The 21,786-nt window shown below is 39.5% G+C and overlaps 1 protein-coding gene across 1 annotated transcript in view; it reads right to left on the bottom strand.

Moving 5' to 3' along the window:
• Window positions 1–6,120: 6,120 nt before the first annotated feature.
• LOC6034142 (dual oxidase) overlaps window positions 6,121–21,786 on the bottom strand; it is a 68,132-nt gene continuing 52,466 nt past the window's right edge. Inside the window, exons 3-13 of the mRNA XM_001844451.2 lie at window positions 17,953–18,507; window positions 10,710–11,391; window positions 10,485–10,652; window positions 9,461–10,430; window positions 9,201–9,404; window positions 8,829–9,138; window positions 8,648–8,771; window positions 8,342–8,592; window positions 7,451–8,283; window positions 7,196–7,324; window positions 6,121–7,136 (exon numbers count right to left, since the gene is read on the bottom strand). Coding sequence (XP_001844503.2) covers window positions 7,008–7,136; window positions 7,196–7,324; window positions 7,451–8,283; window positions 8,342–8,592; window positions 8,648–8,771; window positions 8,829–9,138; window positions 9,201–9,404; window positions 9,461–10,430; window positions 10,485–10,652; window positions 10,710–11,391; window positions 17,953–18,507 — 4,355 coding nt within the window. The 3' untranslated portion in view covers window positions 6,121–7,007. The remainder of the gene's footprint in view (window positions 7,137–7,195; window positions 7,325–7,450; window positions 8,284–8,341; window positions 8,593–8,647; window positions 8,772–8,828; window positions 9,139–9,200; window positions 9,405–9,460; window positions 10,431–10,484; window positions 10,653–10,709; window positions 11,392–17,952; window positions 18,508–21,786) is intronic.

Here is a 21,786-nt window from a genome sequence, read left to right as displayed (position 1 = left end):
ATGGAAATTCGAGAAGGTTCAGGCAACATTTTCAATTTAGTGTGAATTGGCATTAAGCAAAAATAGAAAACAACAGTTGTTGAAAATGCATGAGTTGATAAAACAAAATTCCATCAAATATGAAAAGAGAGCTTAAAGGGTATTTTGAAACGAAACTGGAAAATCAATTGCTGGAAAATATCAAACCAAATATTAATACAAGAAATGTCCAAAATCCACGGGGTTTCGGATGGCCCTAAATTTGCTCCTGAAAATAAAGACAAATCTACTATTTCTAAAATAAAACATAAACTAAGAAAATAGCTTCAAGACTCATTCCAAGTAAGATTCAGTTTTGCTGGAAACAGATGTAAAATAAATCAGTTTTTTTTCTAATGAAGGTGTTGGGTAAATGTTCATAGCTGTCGAAATATTCGTGTTGCCTTAACTGTAGGCAATTTTCCAGCAGTTTTTTTTCGCCAAACATGCCCATAATCAGTGGGTCATCTCGACTGAGGAAAACCATAAAAAATCTCAGCAAAAAAAAAAAGAGGAGAGTTGCTGCAATGCAAACAGCAATTTTATGTGCCACACCGGGCTTGTTTAGCAACCCCCACGTCATCATCCGCGTTTGTGGCAAAGTCTGTTTTAAACAGCTGCTCCATCAGTTGATGGGAAAATACCTACCATCCGCAATTCAAGTCGCGCACCGGCACCAGAGGTTGATAAAGAAAGATGAGGCCTCAACGTCAACGATCTTGGCGCGCACGCGTCTTCCGTGGCCGGGCCTGGCTTGGTGGGTCTCAAAGTGGCGTCGCGACGGCGTACTCACGCGGAGACCCCCTGGAGTGCTGAAATGTGCGCTTTTACGTAACTTTGTCAGGTTGGTCTCTGCGCTGAGAGTTTTTTACCCTCCTCTGCTTCTTCTTCTTCTTTGGAGTTTTTTTTCATTACTATTTAACATCTAACGCACGCACCGGCCTCTTTTTGCATGAACATGGAAAATTTGTGCACGCGTCGTTTTTATGGCAATCCCAGTCAGATTCGTGATAATTGCTATCGTCGTCGTCTTGGTCGTCTGGGCAGAATATGAGAAACTCGTTGGGTTACATCTGTTTGGACCGGTTCAGTGGCCCGTCACAGAGCTTTTCGAGTGTTTCTATATTTAGATGGAGTTGGGCAGGGTGACGAATCTTTAAAAATAAACTGGAACCAAAAAATTATTGAGAGTTTGATTGAAGCTTTCTTTTCAAATTCAATCACAAATATTACAATTAACATTTATGTTACGCAAACAAACGTATGATTGAAAACAACTGGATAATTTCCTCTCCAATAGGAAGTTAAAAAGAAGCTCCAAATGATCGTTTTGCATCATTTGCGGTTCGTGGTAATTATGGCAAGCTCACGTAATTCAATTCATAACAAGCAAAATTCGGAGAAACTCCTCCCTCAACACACAAACACACCCACTCTACCAAAGGATGGAAAAGATCGTCATTTTGAGCCAGACTCAACGTCTAGCAAAATAAAAGAAGATGAAAAGAAAGAAAAAGCAATCACTGCAGATGAGTGGTGGAAAAACAAGGAAAATCAATTAAACGCCTCACGTTTATTGAAATTGACCATGTTTGTGGCTTTTTTTTTATTGTGGACAACCCCGAAGATTGTTTTCCATCCAAATAACGTGTTTGAAACATAATTGCCAAAATGATGCAATTATTGGTTGGAAAGTTGTTCATAATTGATTTTGGAACATGGGACAATGAAATTTTGGATGTTTGGTATCGTTTGAACTTTCTTCAGAAAAAATCCCTGAAGTTGATCAAAATTGTAATCTTAATTTTGCTTAAATTGTCCTAAAAGACTTCTATCTATCAAGAAAACAACCCAATTTATGGTAATCTAGACGCTGGGTGATTGATTAAATGTATGAATATTGAGTGAATTAACGAAAAAGTCATAATGTCATGACTATCTTTAAAATAAAAAAAAACAGACTGAATGGAGCACGTTGAGCAGTTTTTGACAGTTCGCTCCATAAGAAATAAATTGTAGAACATAGCAAAAACTGTTCGACGGCTTGTGCTCCATCATCATAAATCAATCCATGAGGAAGCTTCACGTAAATTTTCCTGGTTAGTGCATACCACCCTTTGTTAAGCTGTAAATTGCCTACATTTCGGCGTATTTTTGGACTCAGGTGTTTTGGCGCGTTTTGTAAATGAGAGAAATAATAATTTTCAAAGTTAAAATTTGATTAATATATTCTGTGCTTACAAAAACCTAAACCAAATTAACTATTTTAATTAAACATCAAATTTCATATACATAATTGCAACTTTTGAGTACAGTAGATAGAAATAATTTCATAACGTAATTTTAACGATAGTTTTTTTTATATAAATTGTTTCTTGTTACCCAATTTAAACACACATTTAAATAAGTGAATGTTGAATTCTCGGAATAACTTTTCATAGTTTTCTTTTAAGACCCAAACCTAAACTTATTGCTTTGAAACGGCCTTCGAAATCATAAATTTTATATTTTTTTCTGATGACAATTAGATAAGCCATCTAGACTACATAACACATTTTTAAAGTTTAATATCGGAAAGTATTCGTCTTGTTTTTTTAAATTTAAATAGACAATATCTATTTTTTTAGCCATGCGTTACACTTAGAATTAAATTAAATTATCGTTTAAATCAGAACATACATATCATAAACCTTTTTAGCAGGGTTAACATTTTACTGGGACATGTTTGATTGGGCCATTAAAACTTATGTTAATTTATATTTTATGACAGAAAATACATACTTGGTAGGAAAAATAACCCAACAATGGAACATTTCCATTCGAGCAGGTTTTGCTTTTTTCTAAAATGTATTCCTTATGGAAGAACTGTCATTTCTACCACTCGAATCAGGTACTCCATTGCAACGATGGGACAATCCTGGAGTTTTTTTTTTTTGAAAAGGTCCAATAAACCAAATTTCCAGTTTTTGCTTTTTGAGTGTTTTTGAAACCACCTTGAGTCAGGGGTATTAAAAAACACCCAAAAAGCAAAAACGGAAAATTTGGTTTATTGGACCTGTTCAAAAAAACTCCAGAATCGAACTTGACGTTGATTTTTTTTTCCGTTTAAGTATAACCCATAAACTGCCCCTGTTCGTATAATCACATTAGAGTTATTGATGCAGTTTGGTTTAAAAGCGTGTGCCATTTAAAAAAAAAAAAAAAAACAAAAATATCCAGTATTTTGGTCTAGAAATCTGGAGGAAATCCAGTTTTTTTTATCGAAATCTTATCACATAGCCTTATGGATCGAAGTAGGTCGCAAAATAGAAAGGTCGCAATTTTTTTCGCTCGCGTCATTTTCGTTGGAAAAAATTGTTAATCAAAATCAATTCAAAAATTTCTTTATTTTTGTCGTCGGTTACGTTTCGTTTTGTGGTTCCCTCCTGCGTACTGTTAGTTCTCCGAGGAAAATTAAGAGTGTCCTCCACGATTCGGGTCTACAAAAGGAAAAGAACTCATGCCTTTAAAAAAATCTCCTGGGTCGCTAGAGTGAATCTTTTGGAAGTTTATAAAGGAAAATTCTGGGGTTTTTGCGAAGCGCCAATTGCTGTTATGTGAATGATTTTAGTAGATTTGTAGTCAGCAGTATCGTGACAGGCCTGTTTTGTGATGTGTGGACCAAACCAGTCCGAAGACGGGGGTCATAGATAGATCCGAGGTCATAGTGGCATTCCGAGGGTAATGACCATGGTGGAATCCTCCAAAGAATGTGAAGAAATCGCGAAATGTTGAATAAGTTTTTTTTCTCGAATTTCAAATGAAAAATCTATGGGGAATTTATAATCTAAAAATTGGTAAAGGAAGTTGTCTATGAAGCGATAATTGTTCGTCGACTTCACATCAACGCAAGCAACCGAGGAGCCTTTCATGTGTTCCTGTGATTCCGGTCCCGCAGAAGTCCCAGTAGAAGATTTTGCTGGATGCACCCGGTCAATTTCCGGTTGCCTACAAAATCGAAGAAAACCCAGAAGCTGACGATCATCTTCCGAATTGGTCAAGTTTGGCGGAAATGGTTGCTGGCTGCAGATAGCTCCTTTTTTGAAGAGTTCGTGATTCGGTGAGATCTTTCCATTATTATTATCACCAAAAGACTCTTCGTTTATTCTGACATATTCACAATCCATTTACTACCATGATGATTGAAGTAGCGTGTTGAATATTTTTCTATATTGATGTCTTTGTGAGGGAAGAGTCCCAATTGCTCTCCATCCGAGTTGACTATTTCTTATTCCTGCATTTTTATTCTTCTTTTTCTCTTCCTACCATCTGTCTCTTATTAGGTTTTACACCGACTCGATTTGGAGGTTAGAAGGAGTGCACTGTTTACATGGTCGATGAGGTCGTCGATTTTGTTCGGGGAAATTCGTCGAAAATCGACGAAGACCATGTAAACAGTGCACGAGAGCTGTCAAATGACGTCACGGTGTAAAACCTAATATGTCCTTGTGAGGGGATCATCGATCCATCCGCATTGACGTTCTATATTTTTAATTTTTCTTTTTATCTTTACATTTTCCATTGTTTTTTTCACACTTACTACCAGTCTATGTGAGGGGATACTGAGCTCGATTTGCTCTCCTATTCTCATCTATGATTTTCCTTTTTATTAGTAGTTAGAACCAATGCCGGGGATCGGGAAGGGAACATCAGGGCAGTGGACGGTATGCTGTAATGGCGGAGACTGGATGTGGATAGTGGAAGACCAAAACTACGTCAAAAGGGGAAAATAGTTTATTAATTATACAATTCGTGGGGATTGTCTAATTGACCTCTGTCAGTTTCCAGCTGTCTGCCGCGCCCTTTTAGGCCCCCAACAGGGTGCGAGCCCTGTTTTTCAGCTTTGTCAGACTTTTTTCGGAGTTATTGGAGGTTACTGTCGGAAGGAGATTCTCATCCCCTGAGGACACCGTGAGTGATTTTGCTCGTTCGCGTCCAACCACTCCCTTTTGGCCCTTCATACGATAGTAATTTGAAGATGCTTCCTTTGAGTCTGAGCCACTGTAATTCTAGGCAACCGCTACATAGGTCATCCTTGTGGCCCTGTTGGTTATCACATCAAATCATCAAATCAAATCAAAACTTATCACATAGCCTTATGTGTGGGACAAACTTACTTTACGTTTTGCTCAGCTTGCTGTTTTTGCACATTTATTTTAATATGGGCAGTAAACTACTCCAATATGACCTAGAATTTTTGAATTTATGATGGTGGTGATGTAATATTTGAAAAAAATGCTTTTGATAATTTAATAGGCAATAAACCTTTAATTTTCTTCTAAAATTGGGTCGGATGATTTGATTAGTGGCCAAATAGCCCCAACAATTGAAGTCAAAAAAAAGATTTTGTACGGGTTAAATATCACTTGAAATTCGTTGGCGGAGAACCAACTACTGTAACGTCCAATCAACCTCATAGTTGGAACCTGGACTAAATACGCCCACCAGAACAAGACCCTGAATGGCTACGAAAAAGCAATTTTTGTTACATCCTACTGTTCGTAGAATTTTACTGCCGTTCTACGCATAATTGTCTCATGTCATTTTTGGTTGATTTTGACATTTTTAGTTTAGTTTTTCTTATACATGTAGAAAAACTCATAAAATCGAGTACTTTGTTTGGAAAAAGTGCAAACAGACTTTGTTGTTATTTTTAATGAATTATTAATTAAAAATAACAACAAGTCTGTTTGCACTTTTATGAACATATACAATTTTGCGTAGAGTGGTAGTTTATGAAATTATAGTTTTAAAGATGTATAATAAATCGAAAATATTGTCAGTGAATAAATAGAGTTTGTGCAAAGATTTCAACAATTCAATTCATTAAAATGTATTGATTTAGATAATGATAGTTCTTTTTAAATAATTATTAAAAAATTGATCTAAAATGTCCAACATTGCAAAATTCTGTAACACATGAAATTTTTGATAATAACACTGAAAGTTTATGCCTTCACAAAATCAATTTAATTTGAATAATTTCTTTGAATCTTCAATGAAATATTACATTCTGCAATCATGGTTTGTTTCGGAATGTTTAAGTAACAAAACTACATTTTGTTTTATTCTCGCTACTTTATTTTATTTAGAGTAATAAATATTGGCGACTTGACTTACATAAACTATTTACACATTCTTACAAACGCTGCGTTTCTTGATTACAACTCTACACAAAAATGAACACCAAATGAAGCATTTCTGAAGACAAAAATAGCACTGAGAATATGTTTAGATCAAGACGTAGAAAAAAAATCTAGATGAAAAGAGCATTTAATTTTCAATTTCAAAACAGATTTACGTTTTTTAACTGGTGTATTCGTTTCTTGTTTTGTTTTAAATGAAATCCGGCAGTTTATGTTTACATTTAGGGTGATTACAAGCTAAGGGTTTCGCGCAAATACGGCGCTTTCTTGCTTTTGCTGGTAATGCCTTACACTCTGTAGATCGACGTTTGTGAATGAATTTTGCTCGGCGGTGAGACGATGACCTTTTTCTTCGTTTTTTTACATGAATTAATAGTAATATCACTCACGTTTCATTATCAATTATTTTGATATGCTGGCAGATGAAGTTTTATTAACTTTTATTTTATAAAAAGTATCGGTTTCGTTTCCGACGAAAACTGTGTAGCTAGGCTTCACATTCAGATGATGAAAACTTCACAGAAAAATAACACGCTTCAAGTGACTCCGGCGACACTTGAAATAATACTTTCACTCACTTGGACTTGGACACGATTTGCAATATTTTGAGCTTAACGATTGCAAAAATAATAATAATAATAAACATATAAAATTACGAATCTACGCGGTAAGCAATTATCCTAGAAGGGGGACCGGATTGTTACACTTGGGCTAAACTAACGGTAAAAATATTAGTACACAGAGTAACGGTATAGAAACCTAAGTGAGCAAAAACAGGCACACGAACCACCGTACCGCAATCGCTTAGCCAAAGTTTTCGAAATGATGAATAAAATATGGCAACTTTCGTCCCTTGTTAACCTCGTCACACGCCGACATGACGCTCTTGGTGAGCGGTCGTGGCCCGCACGAGAACACGCCTATCTTTGATACCTGGGAAAATGAATTGAACATTAGTTTCGGGAAATATATAAAAGTTGAAACAAACTTACATAGGAGTGCTTCTTTTGTACAAACTTAAGGAAACTAGACATATCCGGGCGGCCGAAGTGATTCACCGCCTTCAGGCCGGTAAACATGGACGTTTTCGATAGCCGCTGGAAGTGATTCTCGCAAATGTACTGAAAATAGGAGAAAATCGCACATTTGTATAACATACAAAACAGATCCTCTGAGGTCAATAATAGTCTAAGGTCTAAGATTCAAATATTTCAAAAAAAGATCTATGGTCTAAGCTCCCTACTCACCAACATCGTCGTTCGCAGATCAAACTTGTGGAAGAATTGCGTGATGAAGATGTGAATCTCAAGCACGTTGGTGACGTCCTTCTTCTCCACATCGCGCAGCACATCGATGAACCACTCAAAGTGCTTGTGTGACGGACAGATCCACAGGAAGTACACCTTCTTACAGGCCACCCCCGAGTACCGGTTCGTGCTGGTTCCAAACACCAGATCGTTCAGGATCGACGCGTACGGCGTAACTCCGATGCCACCGCCCACCATAACGGCCACCTCAAACTTGTACCAGTCCTGGTTGCCCCCGCCAAACGGACCCTCGATGCGGATCTTCGGTTGATCGTCCGGGTTGTAGTTGCACGGGTCGAAGTAGTTGCGCAACTTCCAAGTCCACGGCCCCTGTGCCTTAATGTGGCAGCTCAGGTAGTTCTCGTGCGGCGCCGAGGTCAACGTGAAGCTGTGCATTTCCTCGGGCTTGATCTCGGTACAAGACAGCCGCACCCACTGGCCGGACAGATACTTTAGATTCGGTGGCCGGTAGAACTTTATCTTGATCACGTCTGACGGCAGCAGATCCGTCTCGATCACGTCCAGCGCCATGTACTTGGTCCGCAACGAGACGATCTTGTCCAGCGTGTAGATAATGCCGGGGCCGATGAAGAAGATCCAGAAACGGGGGGCACCGGTCAGACGGGCAAGGCCGTGGATCAGACAGAGCGCGTACAGCAGGACGTACAGGGAGTGCGCGTTCCAGAAGAACTTGTACGCCTTCTTGCGGATCGTGGGGTGGGCGAACGCGAAGATGATGCACATGATGACGAACAGGATGACTCCGGTGACACCTGGAAGGGGGAAGTCGTTGTAGGTTTGTTGATCAAGTCTTCGTGAGAGCGGACTAACCTGTAACGGTTTGGAACAACCAGTACGTGATGTCCGGACGGTAATCCGAGGTGAAGTGGACCTCCTTGGTGAGACACTTTAGGTTTTCGATGGACTGCGTGGACACGTGGTAGAAGTTGACGATGTGGCCAACGGTGTGCAGCAGCGAGAAGAACAACGCCGTGCAGGCAGCGATCTTGTGGAACTGGATGTGGGAGTCCAACGGGATGTACTGCTGGATGGGGAACTCTTTCAGCTTGGTGATGAGGTTGCTGGAATTGGGGTTAAGTTGTAATTGTGAAAAGGTGAAGATCAAGAAGGTTATACCGTGACATGGTAAGCAGCAGCAGCGAGTAGCAGAATGACAGCGAGGCAGCTGATCCTCGAGTTATAGCAATACCAACTCCCATAATGTGTCTCAAATCGGTGTGCTCGGCCATGAACGAGTAGTCTGAAATAAAAAGATTCTTATTAGTCTTTGATCTCTCGGTTGTTGATCTGATCTTACGAATGAATCTCTCCACAAACAGCACGATCGTGATCACGTAAAACAGAAACAGGTAGAAGATGTTCTGTCGGTTTTCCTCCAAGAACGTCGTGTAGCTGTCCCACTTTTCCTGCATCCAGTTGCGACGGGCATCCGACGGTGGCTCAATGTGGAACGACGTCATTCGGGCCACGTTCGTCGAGGTATCCAGGAAATTCTGCTTTGCACCCTTGCAGTCCAGACCGATCGCCACAAAGTCACCCTTGTACTCCTTCATCATCAGCTTGAAGTCCTGATAGGTAAGGTGGTTCTTGTGCTCCAACCCGACGTCCTGTGGAAAAGTACGGTCAAATCGAAGTTCTTGAAACAAGCCAAAGTCTCGATCACACCCACCTGGAACATCCCGTCGATCAGTTCCTTCACCTGGTTGTCCGTGACGCTAGTCGTGCGCGCAATCTCCACCAACGATCGCATCATCTCGCTCAGTTCGCCCTTGTCGATCACGCCGTTGCGATCGTTATCGCACATGTCGAAGATAATCCGCAGCTTGTCGTCGGTTTTACCGCGCGAGAACAGTACAACGGTTTCGAGGAATTCCTGGAAATTAAAAAAATCATGACAACCGCCGAAACAAACGTCGATCGCGATCTTACCTGGAACGAAATCCGCCCGTCCTGATCCTTGTCCACAATGTTGAACATCTTGCGGACAAACATATCGTCCGGCTTCATACCCAACGCAGCGGCAAACTCCGACTTGGACAAACTGGTTCGCATCACGGTCATGACCTCCCCATCAACGGAAGCATCCGATCTTCGGCGACGTTCACCCGGTCGCAGCCCGAAGGTCAACGCGTAAGCCTCACGGAAGAAGTGCTCCAGCCTCTTCTGTCTACGCTCGCGTGTTTCAGCCTTCGCTAGCATCAAATCACGCTGCACCTCAATAATGGTCATGTCCTTCTTGTGAAGCAGCAGGAAATCCTCCAGCTTCTTCACGAACTTTCTACGCGAAGAGTTCGATTCCAGCTCCAGCACAAGATCGTGATCGTTGGGCACGCTCAGCAGAATGTAAGGCTTCTTCTTCTTGTAGTTCTCCGCCGACTGCTCAACGGTCACCACGTCCACATTCTTCAAGTTGAACGACCTCAGCTTTTCACCCTTCCGATCTACCGTATGAATCGCCGCTTCCGGTCCAAACTTGACGGTCACCAGTCGCTTGTGGTTCGCGTGGAGCCACTCCCTTGCCATCATCTTCTCCACCGATGCCTTGCTAGTACCGTTAGACTTCATCGCTTCCTGCTTGATCTTCAGCTTCCTTCTCCGACTATTCTGCAGCTTGATCACACAATAACCAGCTCCAGCGCAGAGGATCGGTACAAATCCAAGGAAAACACACGAGTAAATGTAGGCCAGCTCAGATCCGGAGAAGTAATCGTATCCCTCCAGATAATTGCAGGGTTCCAACAGCGTGGCGTTCAGTTGTTCCGGCTGAGGGCATGGATCACCCTCGGTCCAGTGGAAGACATCCTTCTGAATTGCGTCCGAATCGATGTCCGTGCTGTTGACTATGATGTCCCACAGAGTAATCTTGCGTAGCTCAGCGATCTCTTCCTTGGTGAAAATTCTACAAAAGAATAGGTGAAATTTCATAAAGAAGATTTGCAACTAAATGTCTTACCCGTTATCCTCATTCTCGAACCAAAATCGATCGGCATCCCGAATCCTGGTAAACTGATCAATGATGACCGATGTGAATAGCTCGCCGGGTTTCCCGTCTGACTCCAGCATACCGCCCACGTAAACGTCCACATTGTCCAGCCGATTATCGTAGGTTTTGATGAGCAAGCTGTAATTTCACAAATGTTAGAATTTTAACACCAAACAACCCCGCTCTTCAACTCACTCCAACAGTTCCGGCTGTCGGTCAAACACCTCCGGATTGATATCCCGCCACGTCTTCTTCTTTGGTAGTTTGTACGCCACTCTAGCTGTATTGTAATCGGGCAGCCCATTGTCCCGGCCCCGCATAATGTTCAACGCGCCCAGATCCCGCCGCGAAAACTCCATCGGCCCAAACAACTTATCCCGAACGTCCGAACACAGCAGCGGATCCTCGCGTTCGGCAATCTGCGACGCCATCCCCATTATAAACTCCTCAATCGGGGTGTCGTCCAACACGTCGTTGGAATTCCACCACGTAGAACACAGTCGCAACGCCGGGTAGTCCATGTTGGTTCGCCGGAAGTCGCACTCGCCGTTCCGGCGGAACAACCCCGGTGGAATGAGCGAGTGTCCGAAGCGGAACGCCGCAGCCTGGAACATGTGACTAACGCCCGGGTGGGTGTCCGCTTTGTACCCGCTGTACGGGGGCAGCTCCGCGTCCATGAACGCCGGCAGGTACTCGTACGAGATGATGTTCTGCAAGCTGGCGATCACGACCCGTCGCGATCGCTGGAAGATCTCCTCGTCGGTCCAGTCGCGGTGCTGTTTGCGCACCCGCTTGGCGACCACGTTGTGCCATCGGAGAAGGAGAATTGCGAACGAGAGCAGCGCCGGGTTTTGGTTCGTACGAGGATCGCCCAATACTGTCGAAAGAGAGAAGAGGTTGTGGATCGTGTTGCATAGTGGTAGGCGTTTTAGTTCAATTTAATTCGATTAGTGTTTAAAATGTGGAGAACCGTTCAGCACAGATCAATTTGTCGTGCTCGTGCAATTTGGTTAAATTGAGACGAAGTAGCAATTTGGTGCAGCTTTCAATGCCTCACCATTTGACCTTCAAAAATCTTCAAGATTAGATGTCAATCCTGCAATAGTCAATAAAACCAGAAAACTCCGTGCATATGAAAGAAGTTTGTAATTTGTCATTTGTTGTTTTACCCTGAATTCACATTCAAACTTGCTGCAAATACGACAACTGCCCAAAGGGATTTTGTCAGAACGCGTTCAGGCTCAGCTGGCTGGCAGGCATGGAAAAGAGCAAAACCACGTGAAGTTTTTTTTTTTTTTTTTTTTTTTTTAATTTATATTTATTCAAATTTTTTTTTCCATGTACATTCATTCAGTTAAAATATTATTGAGTGTCCAATCACAAACGATGACTTTTCACCTCAATTTTAAATACTAGCAACTTTCATTTATTCATGAAATATTGTAGCTTTCGCAATTCAGTGATTTCAAATGTAGGAGGTCCTACATGTACAAAAGGGAAAAGGGATACCTTAAAACTAACTTATAAACTATATAAAGAGCGGATCAATGCAGCTGAAGACTGCAATGATTTTTGTCGAAATGCATCAATTATCTTATTGGACATAACGTCCAAAGTGTCAACTTCGGCTAATTGATGAAGTTCACTGGTGCTGAACCAGGGAGGAAGTTTCAGAATCATTTTCAGAATTTTGTTCTGAATCCTCTGAAGTTTTTTCTTCCTGGTTAAGCAACAGCTTGTCCAGATCGGCACAGCATAAAGCATGGCAGGTCTGAAAATTTGTTTATAAATTAACAGTTTATTCTTGAGACAAAGTCTAGAATTCCTGTTTATTAGTGGATACAAACATTTAATATATTTGTTACATTTAACCTGGATACTTTCAATGTGATCCTTGTAGGTAAGGTTTTTGTCAAAACCAAGTCCAAGATATTTCACTTGATCCTCCCACTTTAAATTTACCTCATTCATCTTTATAATGTGATGACTTTTTGGTTTAAGAAAATCAGCCCTTGGTTTGTGAGGGAAAATAATAAGTTGAGTTTTTGCAGCATTTGGAGTAATTTTCCATTCTTTCAAATAAGAATTGAAAATATCCAAGCTTTTTTTGTAATCTTCTTGTGATGACACGAAGGCTTCTGCCTTTGGCGGAGATGCTTGTGTCATCAGCAAAAAAGTGATTTCTGACATCCTGGGGGCAAATCAGGCAAGTCAGAAGTAAAAATATTGTATAAAATTGGACCCAAAATGCTTCCTTGAGGGACGCCAGCACGTACAGGTAGTTGATCAGATTTGCTATTCTGATAACATACCTGCAGAGTACGATCCGTCAAATAATTTTGAATAATTTTCACGATATAAATCGGAAAATTAAACCTTTTCAATTTCGCAATCAAACCTTTATGCCAAACACTGTCAAATGCTTTTTCTATGTCTAGAAGAGCAGCGCCAGTAGAATAGCCCTCAGATTTGTTGCTTCGAATTAAATTTGAAACTCTCAACAACTGATGAGTAGTTGAATGCCCAAGGCGAAATCCAAACTGCTCATCAGCGAAAATTGAATTTTCATTAATGTGCGTCATCATTCTATTAAGAATTATTCTTTCGAATAATTTACTAATAGATGAAAGCAAACTAATGGGCCGATAGCTTGAGGCTTCAGCAGGATTTTTATCCGGTTTCAAAATCGGAATTACTTTGGCATTTTTCCAACTACTGGGAAAATATGCCAAATCAAAACATTTGTTGAAAATTTTGACCAAGCAACTTAAAGTTGCTTCTGGTAATTTTTAATTAAAATGTAAAAATGCCATCCTCACCAGGGGCTTTCATATTTTTAAATTTTTGATAATAGATTTTATTTCATTCAGATCCGTATTAAAAACTTCATCTGATGAAAATTCTTGTTCAACAATATTCTGAAATTCTATTGAAATTTGATTTTCAATAGGACTCAAAACATTAAAGTTGAAATTATGAGCACTCTCAAACTGCTGAGCAAGTTTTTGAGCTTTTTCCCATTAGTTAATAGAATATTATCACCATCTTTTAAAGAAGGGATGGGTTTTGAGGTTTCTTAAGAACCTTTGAAAGTTTCCAAAAGGTTTGGAATAAGGTTTAATTTGTTCGACATCTCTTGCGAACTTTTCATTTCGCAGGAGAGTGAATCTGTGGTCAATAACCTTTTGCAAATCTTTTTGAATTCGCTTCAGTGCAGGATCACGAGAACGTTGATACTGTCTTCGGCGAACATTTTTCAGACGAATCAGAAGCTGAAGATCGTCATCAATAATGGGAGAATCAAATTTGACTTGGACTTTTGGAATAGCAATATTCCTAGCATTCAAAATTGCATTAGTTAAAGATTCCAAGGCTGAATCAATATCAGCTTTGGTTTCTAAAACAAAATCATGATTTAAATTATTCTCAATATGATGCTGATACCTGTCCCAATTAGCTTTGTGGTAATTAAACACAGAACTATTGGGTCTGGTAACTGCTTCATGAGAAAGTGAAAAAGTTACTGGAAGATGATCAGAATCAAAATCAGCATGAGTCACTAAAGGACCACAATACTGACTTTGATTTGTCAAAACCAAATCAATTGTTGATGGATTTCTAACAGAAGAGAAGCAAGTTGGCCCATTCGGGTATAAAACCGAATAAAGACCAGAAGTGCAATCTCTGAACAGAATTTTACCATTGGAATTTACTTTTGAATTATTCCAAGATTGGTGTTTGGCATTAAAATCACCGATGATCAAAAATCGAGATCTATGCCGAGTAAGTTTATTCAAATCCCCTTTGAAATAATTTTTATTTTCCCCAGTGCATTGGAATGGCAAATATGCAGCTGCAATCATAATTTTCCCAAAAGAAGTTTCAAGTTCAATGCCCAAACTTTCAATAACTTTTAACTTAAAGTCACGTAACGTGCTATAAGTCATACTACGGTGGATAACTATTGCAACTCCACCGCCATTTCGATTCATTCGGTTATTAGTTATAACTTTATAATCTGGATCACTTTTCAAATAAGTGCCAGTTTTTAAAAATGTTTCGGTTATAACAGCAACATGCACGTTATGAACTCGTAAAAGTTGAAAAATTCATTTTCTTTCGCTTTTAAAGAGCGAGCATTAAAATTCATAATATTGATGGAATTACTTAGATCCATGATTAAACTTCAGGGTAAGAACAACATCATTCGCAAATTTTAATCCAATCTGGATTGCTTCCATCATGGATGTAGCATTACTCATTGTTTGAATCAAACCAAACAGTGAGTTTTGCAAAAAAGTCATTTTTTCAAACGTAACATCGCCGAGATCAGAAGATCCCAAAGCGTTGCCAGCAGAAAAATTTTCAAATGAAATTTGAGGTACCTGGCCAATTTCAGGAAGAATTGCAGAGGATTTGAAATTTTGGATGTACCTGAAACAGCGGCAGCATAGGAAATACCGTTGCCTGTTTCAATGGTAGAAGTATTTTTCTAGCTCTTCATTAGAGGAGATAGCAAAAACGTTTGATTTAAAGTTTCAGGTACAACCTGACTTTGAGAAAATTTCGGTTTGGATTTCGGCTGATGCTTAGCACGAGAATCCAAAACCTTTTTCTGATGGGGCAATCCCAAAATTTGATTTGTGATTTCCACCACAATTTGCACATTTAAATTGGGTGACTTCTTTCACGGGACAATTGTCCTTGTCGTGAGAAGAATCCCCGCAAACCATGCATTTTGGAACCATGGCGCAATGATCAGTACCGTGACCGAATGCCTGGCAACGCCGGCACTGGGTCAGATTCTGGCCATTACCGCCATGTTTCTTAAAATGCTCCCACTTTACCCGTACATGGAACAAAAACTGAACTTTGTCCAAAAGTTTCAAATTGTTGATTTCATTTCTGTTGAAATGAATCAGATAAAATTGTGAAGTCAAACCAAAGCGAGAAATATTCCCGTTTGATTTTTTCTTCATCGGTATTACTTGGGATGGGGCAAAGCCAAGCAACACCTTAAGTTCGTTTTTGATCTCATCCACCGACAAGTCGTTGGAGAGACCTTTCAAGACCGCCTTGAATGGCCGAGCATTCTTGGTCTCATACGTGTAGAAATTGTGTTTGTGGTTTTTCAAATAACCAACAAAAGTTTGGTGATCTTGTAAAGATTCCGTCAACAAGCGACATTCTCCTCTTCGACCAAGCTGGAACGAAACTTTCAAATTGCAAGTTTCCTTGCAATTCTTCAGTTGCGTTCGAAAGCTGGCCAAATCGGAGACGGAAGTCACTACAATTGGCGGAGCCTTTACTCGTTTCTCGACGGCAGAAGGCTCAGTACGAGGAGAAGGTTCCTTGTCATCAGTTTCGGATAAAACACCGAAACTGTTTGTCAATGGAATTGGAGGATTGACCTCACATTCAGAATCAGAATCAGACCTCAGAAGAGGCTGTTTTCTTTTTCTGCTTCCGTTAGCCGGTTTAGCGTTCAAACGCTTCACCGACGTAACGACCAAATCTTCAGAAGATTTGCGTTTACCTTTGTTTTGACGCATTTTGCAAGCAAAGTTCTCTTAAAAAGATGGCTTCGTTTGTAAAATACAACAAAATTTCAGGCGGGGTTAGTCTTGAAAAGACTGTTTAGAATTTTGGAAAATAACTCAGGTAGTCTTTAAAAAGACTGTGAATTTTGTTTTGAAATAACTCTGAGCTTAGGTAGTAAAAAAATACCGCAGCTCTAGTGTCCGTTCACCACGAAGGTTCGCAAGACACTGATGTCAGAACGCGTTTGACACACGTACATGCCCGACTACTGTAAACATTTTTAATTATTAATTGGGACTCCCGCAACCAAATTCAACTTAATTTCGGGACAATGCACAGAGCGGACGTTCAAACAAAACCTGTTTGTTATTATTTAGGGGAGAGTGGGGAGACTTGATCCCTGGGGACACTTGATCCCAAGCCTGTATCTCGTCAGCATGTGGGTTAAAAAATTAGCTTTGTTCTAGAAAGCTGTGCGAAATTGACTAAAACTCATTGTAAGAAAACAAAGAAAAAAAAATGTTTAGATTCAGTTACACACACTTTTCTAATAAGTGCTGCAAAAAACCTCCAAGAGATCTTTTTTCTTTGTTTTGATTTGTATAGAAAACACTCAAAATTTATTCAAATAAATATATTTTATACTCGAATTGTTTGATAAACTTATCAACTCCAAAACCCATAAGCATTTGATGTTAAATTTATCGTCATACTATTTTACAATCAATTGTTTAAAAAAGTACGTTTAGGGAGACTTGATCCCTGCCTTTTTACAGTCACTGGAATCAGCCTCAAGATTAAAAAATTGGGCTGGGTTTTCGTACATAGATTCCTTTAGTATAGTTGTACATAACTTACTGCAGTTTGAACCTTTTTTCAAAAGTTTTGTAAACAAAAATTTCCAGCTTTTGTAAACATGCTCAATTTTGGTCTAAAAAAGGAAATTTTATGTTTTTAAATATTTTGCATGCTAAACTTGTTATATTTTGAACACAAACGTACAGGTTTTATGTGAAATTGCTGTAACTTATAGAAAATTAAAAGTTTGGATGAATAAGAAACATTTTGCTTAAGATTTCTTCAAAATGTTGAAAGGTTGATCCCCCTTTCAACATTTTGAAAATGCAGGTTTAAAATATTTTTTTAAAACACTTGGCATGACTCGAAGAGTTTATCTGATGAAATACTCATATCATTCAAACATAATTGAATGTTTAAGCTTTCAATTGATGCAAAAAGTTCAAAGTTTTGTGAGAAATTGAAAGAGTTATGGGCGATACAGAAAAAGGGGATCAAGTCTCCCCACTCTCCCCTACATTGCGTGTTTAAAAAAAAATTGAAAGCTGTAATTTTGGAAGGTTGAATATAACTCTTTTATGATGTAATTTTACCTCAATTTAGACTGAAAAAGTGACATTACACCTGAAAAGTGGTAAAATTACACATTTCCAGAGGTAAAATTACACCTTTTTTCTGACATAAAAGATGTCCCCCTTTTCAGATGTAATATTACCATGATTTTTTTTTCTGTGTACCTCAAAAAGTGACAGTTTTGAAAAAAATCTTTTTTTACGGGTTAAATCAAGCTCATATTTAGGATTTTGGCTCAGTATGCCCACGAGAACAAACCCTTGAATGCCCGCCAAAAAGTCATTTTTTAACCAAATTCGCACAACTTTTGCATAATCGCTAAATATATGAAAACGGAAAGAGTTTCCCCCTTGTGGAGCAATAAATCATTGTTTCTGAGTATTTTGATGGAGACGAATAGTGTGTTTTAATTCGTAAAGAAACCCCCTAATTTAAACTGCTAAAAAACAATTTTAAAGCCAAATCATAGCATTTCCCGAATATAATTAAAACTAAGATTTAATACTGAGTAATTTTTGACACTTACGGTACAATCGCTCTGGATTCAACATCCGCATCACGTGTGGCACCGGATTGTTAAACAGCGGCACCCGCATCGTGTTTTTCACCGGCATCGTTCCCTTATCGTTCGTCAACAGCAACCCATCCTGGAAGGATCGCATCGCGTTCAACCACGCCTCCGACGTGCTGTAGATAAAGCTCCCATCGATCCACGCCGTCATCTGGTTCAGCTGCTCACGGGGCGCGTTCGGACTTTGGCCGGTGTTCCGATCGTAGGCCGCCCGGTGAAACGGAATGTACCGATCCCCGCGGCACTCCCGGTCGTACATTTCGTCGCACCTTTCAATCTCGATCCGGTGCATCTCGATTGGGCAACCCGACTCGGACGCCATCACGACCTCATTCGTTACGACCTGGCCAAAAAAGGCCAACAGGGCAGTGCGGTTCTGCTTCGAGGGCAGGCCGTCCTTGCCACGCATAAACAACCGACTCAGGACTCGTGGCGAGGGACGATTCGATCCGGCGAGGACGTAAACGCCATCCGAGTAGGCGGGCGGCGCTTTCCTCGTGAGGTGATTGTCTGTTGGTGGGGAAAAGAGATGAGATGAGAATTATTATTACGTTAAAAATCAGCATGAGAAGCCATAGCCAATCCAAGCTGTCAACACGCGTTTAACATGAAAGTTAAATGGTAATTAATTCAACGGAAGCCAGCTCCAATGCCACTGACGAGCTCATAAATTGTAATTATAGTTTTTAACCCTTCAACCTCCCACTCCCTCCCTCGAAAAATTCATCCATTAGTGCATAACGCCACAGTTTATGTTGTCTCCCGGCGTGTAAATTAATTTAGCATAGCTTTAGTCGGAGATAAGTCATAAGTTTAGACTGCCCTCGCACGAGAACACAAATTATGCGAGCTTAATAATAATTGCAAAGGCAAATTGGTCCCCGCCAGCACACACAAACTGGCACGTTGCAATATCGACATGACATGGCAGTTCGCCTCTTTGGCAGGTTCTTTGAGCAAGATTGACATGTGCGCTTGGTGTGTTCTGGCCAAGTTAAAGAGGGGTGGGTCGGTCGTTTATGTGGCTCCTTTTATGAATTAATAATCGTGTGTGACTCAGCGGAACGGCTCGTTTGTTGATTGATATTTAATACAAATTAATAAAACTGGCCCAAAAGGTAATTTTGAACTTGAAAAGTTTTTACAAAAATAAACTGTAAAATTAACAAACTTTCGGACCATCCATAAACCACGTGGACACTTTTTTGTAATCTCTGACCCTGCTACCCCCTGGACAATTTCCATACAAAACAAATCTTTTTTGTATGGAGCGTGGGTTTTCTCAACACTGGCTGAACCGATTTTGATTAAACTGGTCGCATTGGGCTTGGTTTAGGGTCCCATACATCGCTATTGAATTGTTTGAAGATTCGATAAGTACCGTAAACTGGGGTGACTTTGATAGCCCGGGGTGACTTTGATAGGTTTTTGAAATGCCCGTCAAATTAATATCTAAACATTTTTGAGAATTTTGAGTATGTAAGCATTAAGGAATAGCTTATTATCGAACATATATGCAAAGACGAGACTGTTACTTTGGGTGTATCAAAATAAGTGACCACATCAAATTTCTATCAATGTCGCCCCAGGCTATCAAAGTCACCCGAGTTTACGGTAATTAAAAAGTTATGCATAAAAATGTGTTTTCACATATAGGGGAAAGTGGGGCAAGTGTACAAGCTAAGGAAATGCTCGTTATAACCCATTAAAATGTTAAAAAATCGGTCGGATTTTATTATAATCATCTTTTTTTAGGTCTTGACTAAGACTTTGTTAGAACATGTTTTAAAAAATCCAGTTTTTTAATGTAAAAAATTGATTTAAAAATTTTTGATTTTCAATACGTTCTACTCAACTAGTGGGGCAAGACGAACAACCCGTTGGGGTAAGAGGAACAGTGCATAAAAAAACATGTTAATTTGCTAACAATTGAACTGTTATCACCTAGATACATCAGATTAGAATGTATTTGTTAGGTTTCTTCCATTTTTAGATTAAATAATAATATTTTACTAATAAAATTTATCGTTTCTACGAAAAAAAACATTACTTAGATGATAAACAGTAAATTTTCATAATATCACTACATTTTGTATGGACATTTTTTTTAACAATTGTTTATCAGTTTTTAAGTACTTTCATGTATTTATTTCCCAATAAAATATGTTGTTGCAGCAATTCGTATTTTTTTCCATACTAAAAATCCATATGGTACACTTGCCCCACCTGAACAAGATTTTAAAAGCTCTCAACAAAAATAACCAAAAGTTAAATCATACTTTGTAATATGTGCATGTCATTGGTAGGGACACTACTGATCTAGGAAAAATAGCATTTTGATAAATTGAGCCTTAAAACGAACCCTAATCCTTATTTTGTACTTTTCTAATACTATAAGAAAACAAAGGTTTTGAAAAAAACTTCATTAAATCATATGCTCCGTGGCGTTTACGTCGTTTTGGCGGTTATGTGGTAGTAGAATTAGCTCATTGCATTGCTAGCAACAATTCCTCATACTGGAAATAATTAAAATTGAAAAAAATTACGGCCGTACGAGCGATTGTTCCTCTTGCCCCATATGGTCGTCTTGCCCCACCTTCCCCTACCCGGATGAAAACTCAAATGTTTGTAAACTTCGGCCGGATCCATCATTCAACCCATCGTTAGTTAGGTAATCGAAAAACGTTTTCTAATGAGTCTTCAAAAATTGAAGATCTGACAACCCAGTCTAAAGTTATGACCACTCAAGTGATATTTGTGTACTGTTTTATTCCGGATCTAAAAAAAAACAGGTGAAATTTGTGTCCAAACCCATCATGTCACCCATTTTTGGTAAGCAGTGAGCAAGGCACCAACCACATAGGCTGACCTACAAAAATTGGCAAAAATGACTACGCAGGCTTAACTGGAGGAGATGCATTAACTTTGGGAACCCCAGAAACACAAAAAAGCAAAGCAACCCACTTTAACGACCCCCGGGTCTTTTGTGGTCTCTACTGCAAGTTTCTGCTCATTTCTAGGCGTCCGAAGGTTATGTGTGGTGAGTCACCCAAAACCTCTTTTACGCAAATGGACCGACGTTTTACTTCCCCATCCGATAGAAGGCCAGGAGGATAAGGCGGGAATCGAACCCGCGCCCCATAGCAACTTAGGGATCGGCAGCCACCCCAGAAACACGTGTAGGGTAGAGTAGTCATCAATGAGACACGGGGAACAATGATAAAATGGCTCTCACAAGTCGTAGTTTCAATCAATCAGGCTCATATTTGGGGGAATGGTGTGTCTACTAGATACACATCTGCCATAACAGTGGCTTTGGTTATGGACGCTCCCTTGAAAAGTTATTCATACATGTTTGATTCCGGGGTGTAAAAGTAAATTATGGACAAAAAATACTTTTTCGCTCGTAGGCTGCCATTTACACAAAAACTAATATTTCTTCAAATTTCTTTCGACGTTCCATAGGGATTGAGTTAGGCTACAATGTCCTTTCATTAGGTTTGGCCAAAATTTAGAATATACCCATAATCCAGGGCTGTCTCATTGTTCCCCACTCATTTCAGCCCATGGGTAACAATGAGACACTTCGATTTTTCTTCATTAAACTTTTCAAAATCTATGAAAATCTTTCAAAACATGAATTGAAAGTGGTTTTTGGCATATTTATAGAGTTTTAACTTCATTTAACCAAACATACAAAGTTATTTGGTATAAATATATGGATTTTACAAAATTTCAATACCTTTTAGTATAACTTTTGCTAATTAAACTTTCATGTTGGCAAAATTG

This window comes from Culex quinquefasciatus, chromosome 2 (genome assembly GCF_015732765.1).
Source record: "Culex quinquefasciatus strain JHB chromosome 2, VPISU_Cqui_1.0_pri_paternal, whole genome shotgun sequence".
Lineage (NCBI taxonomy): Eukaryota > Metazoa > Arthropoda > Insecta > Diptera > Culicidae > Culex > Culex quinquefasciatus.
The sequence above is the reverse complement of the archived record's forward strand: the minus strand, read 5'-3'. Positions and strand labels throughout refer to the sequence as shown.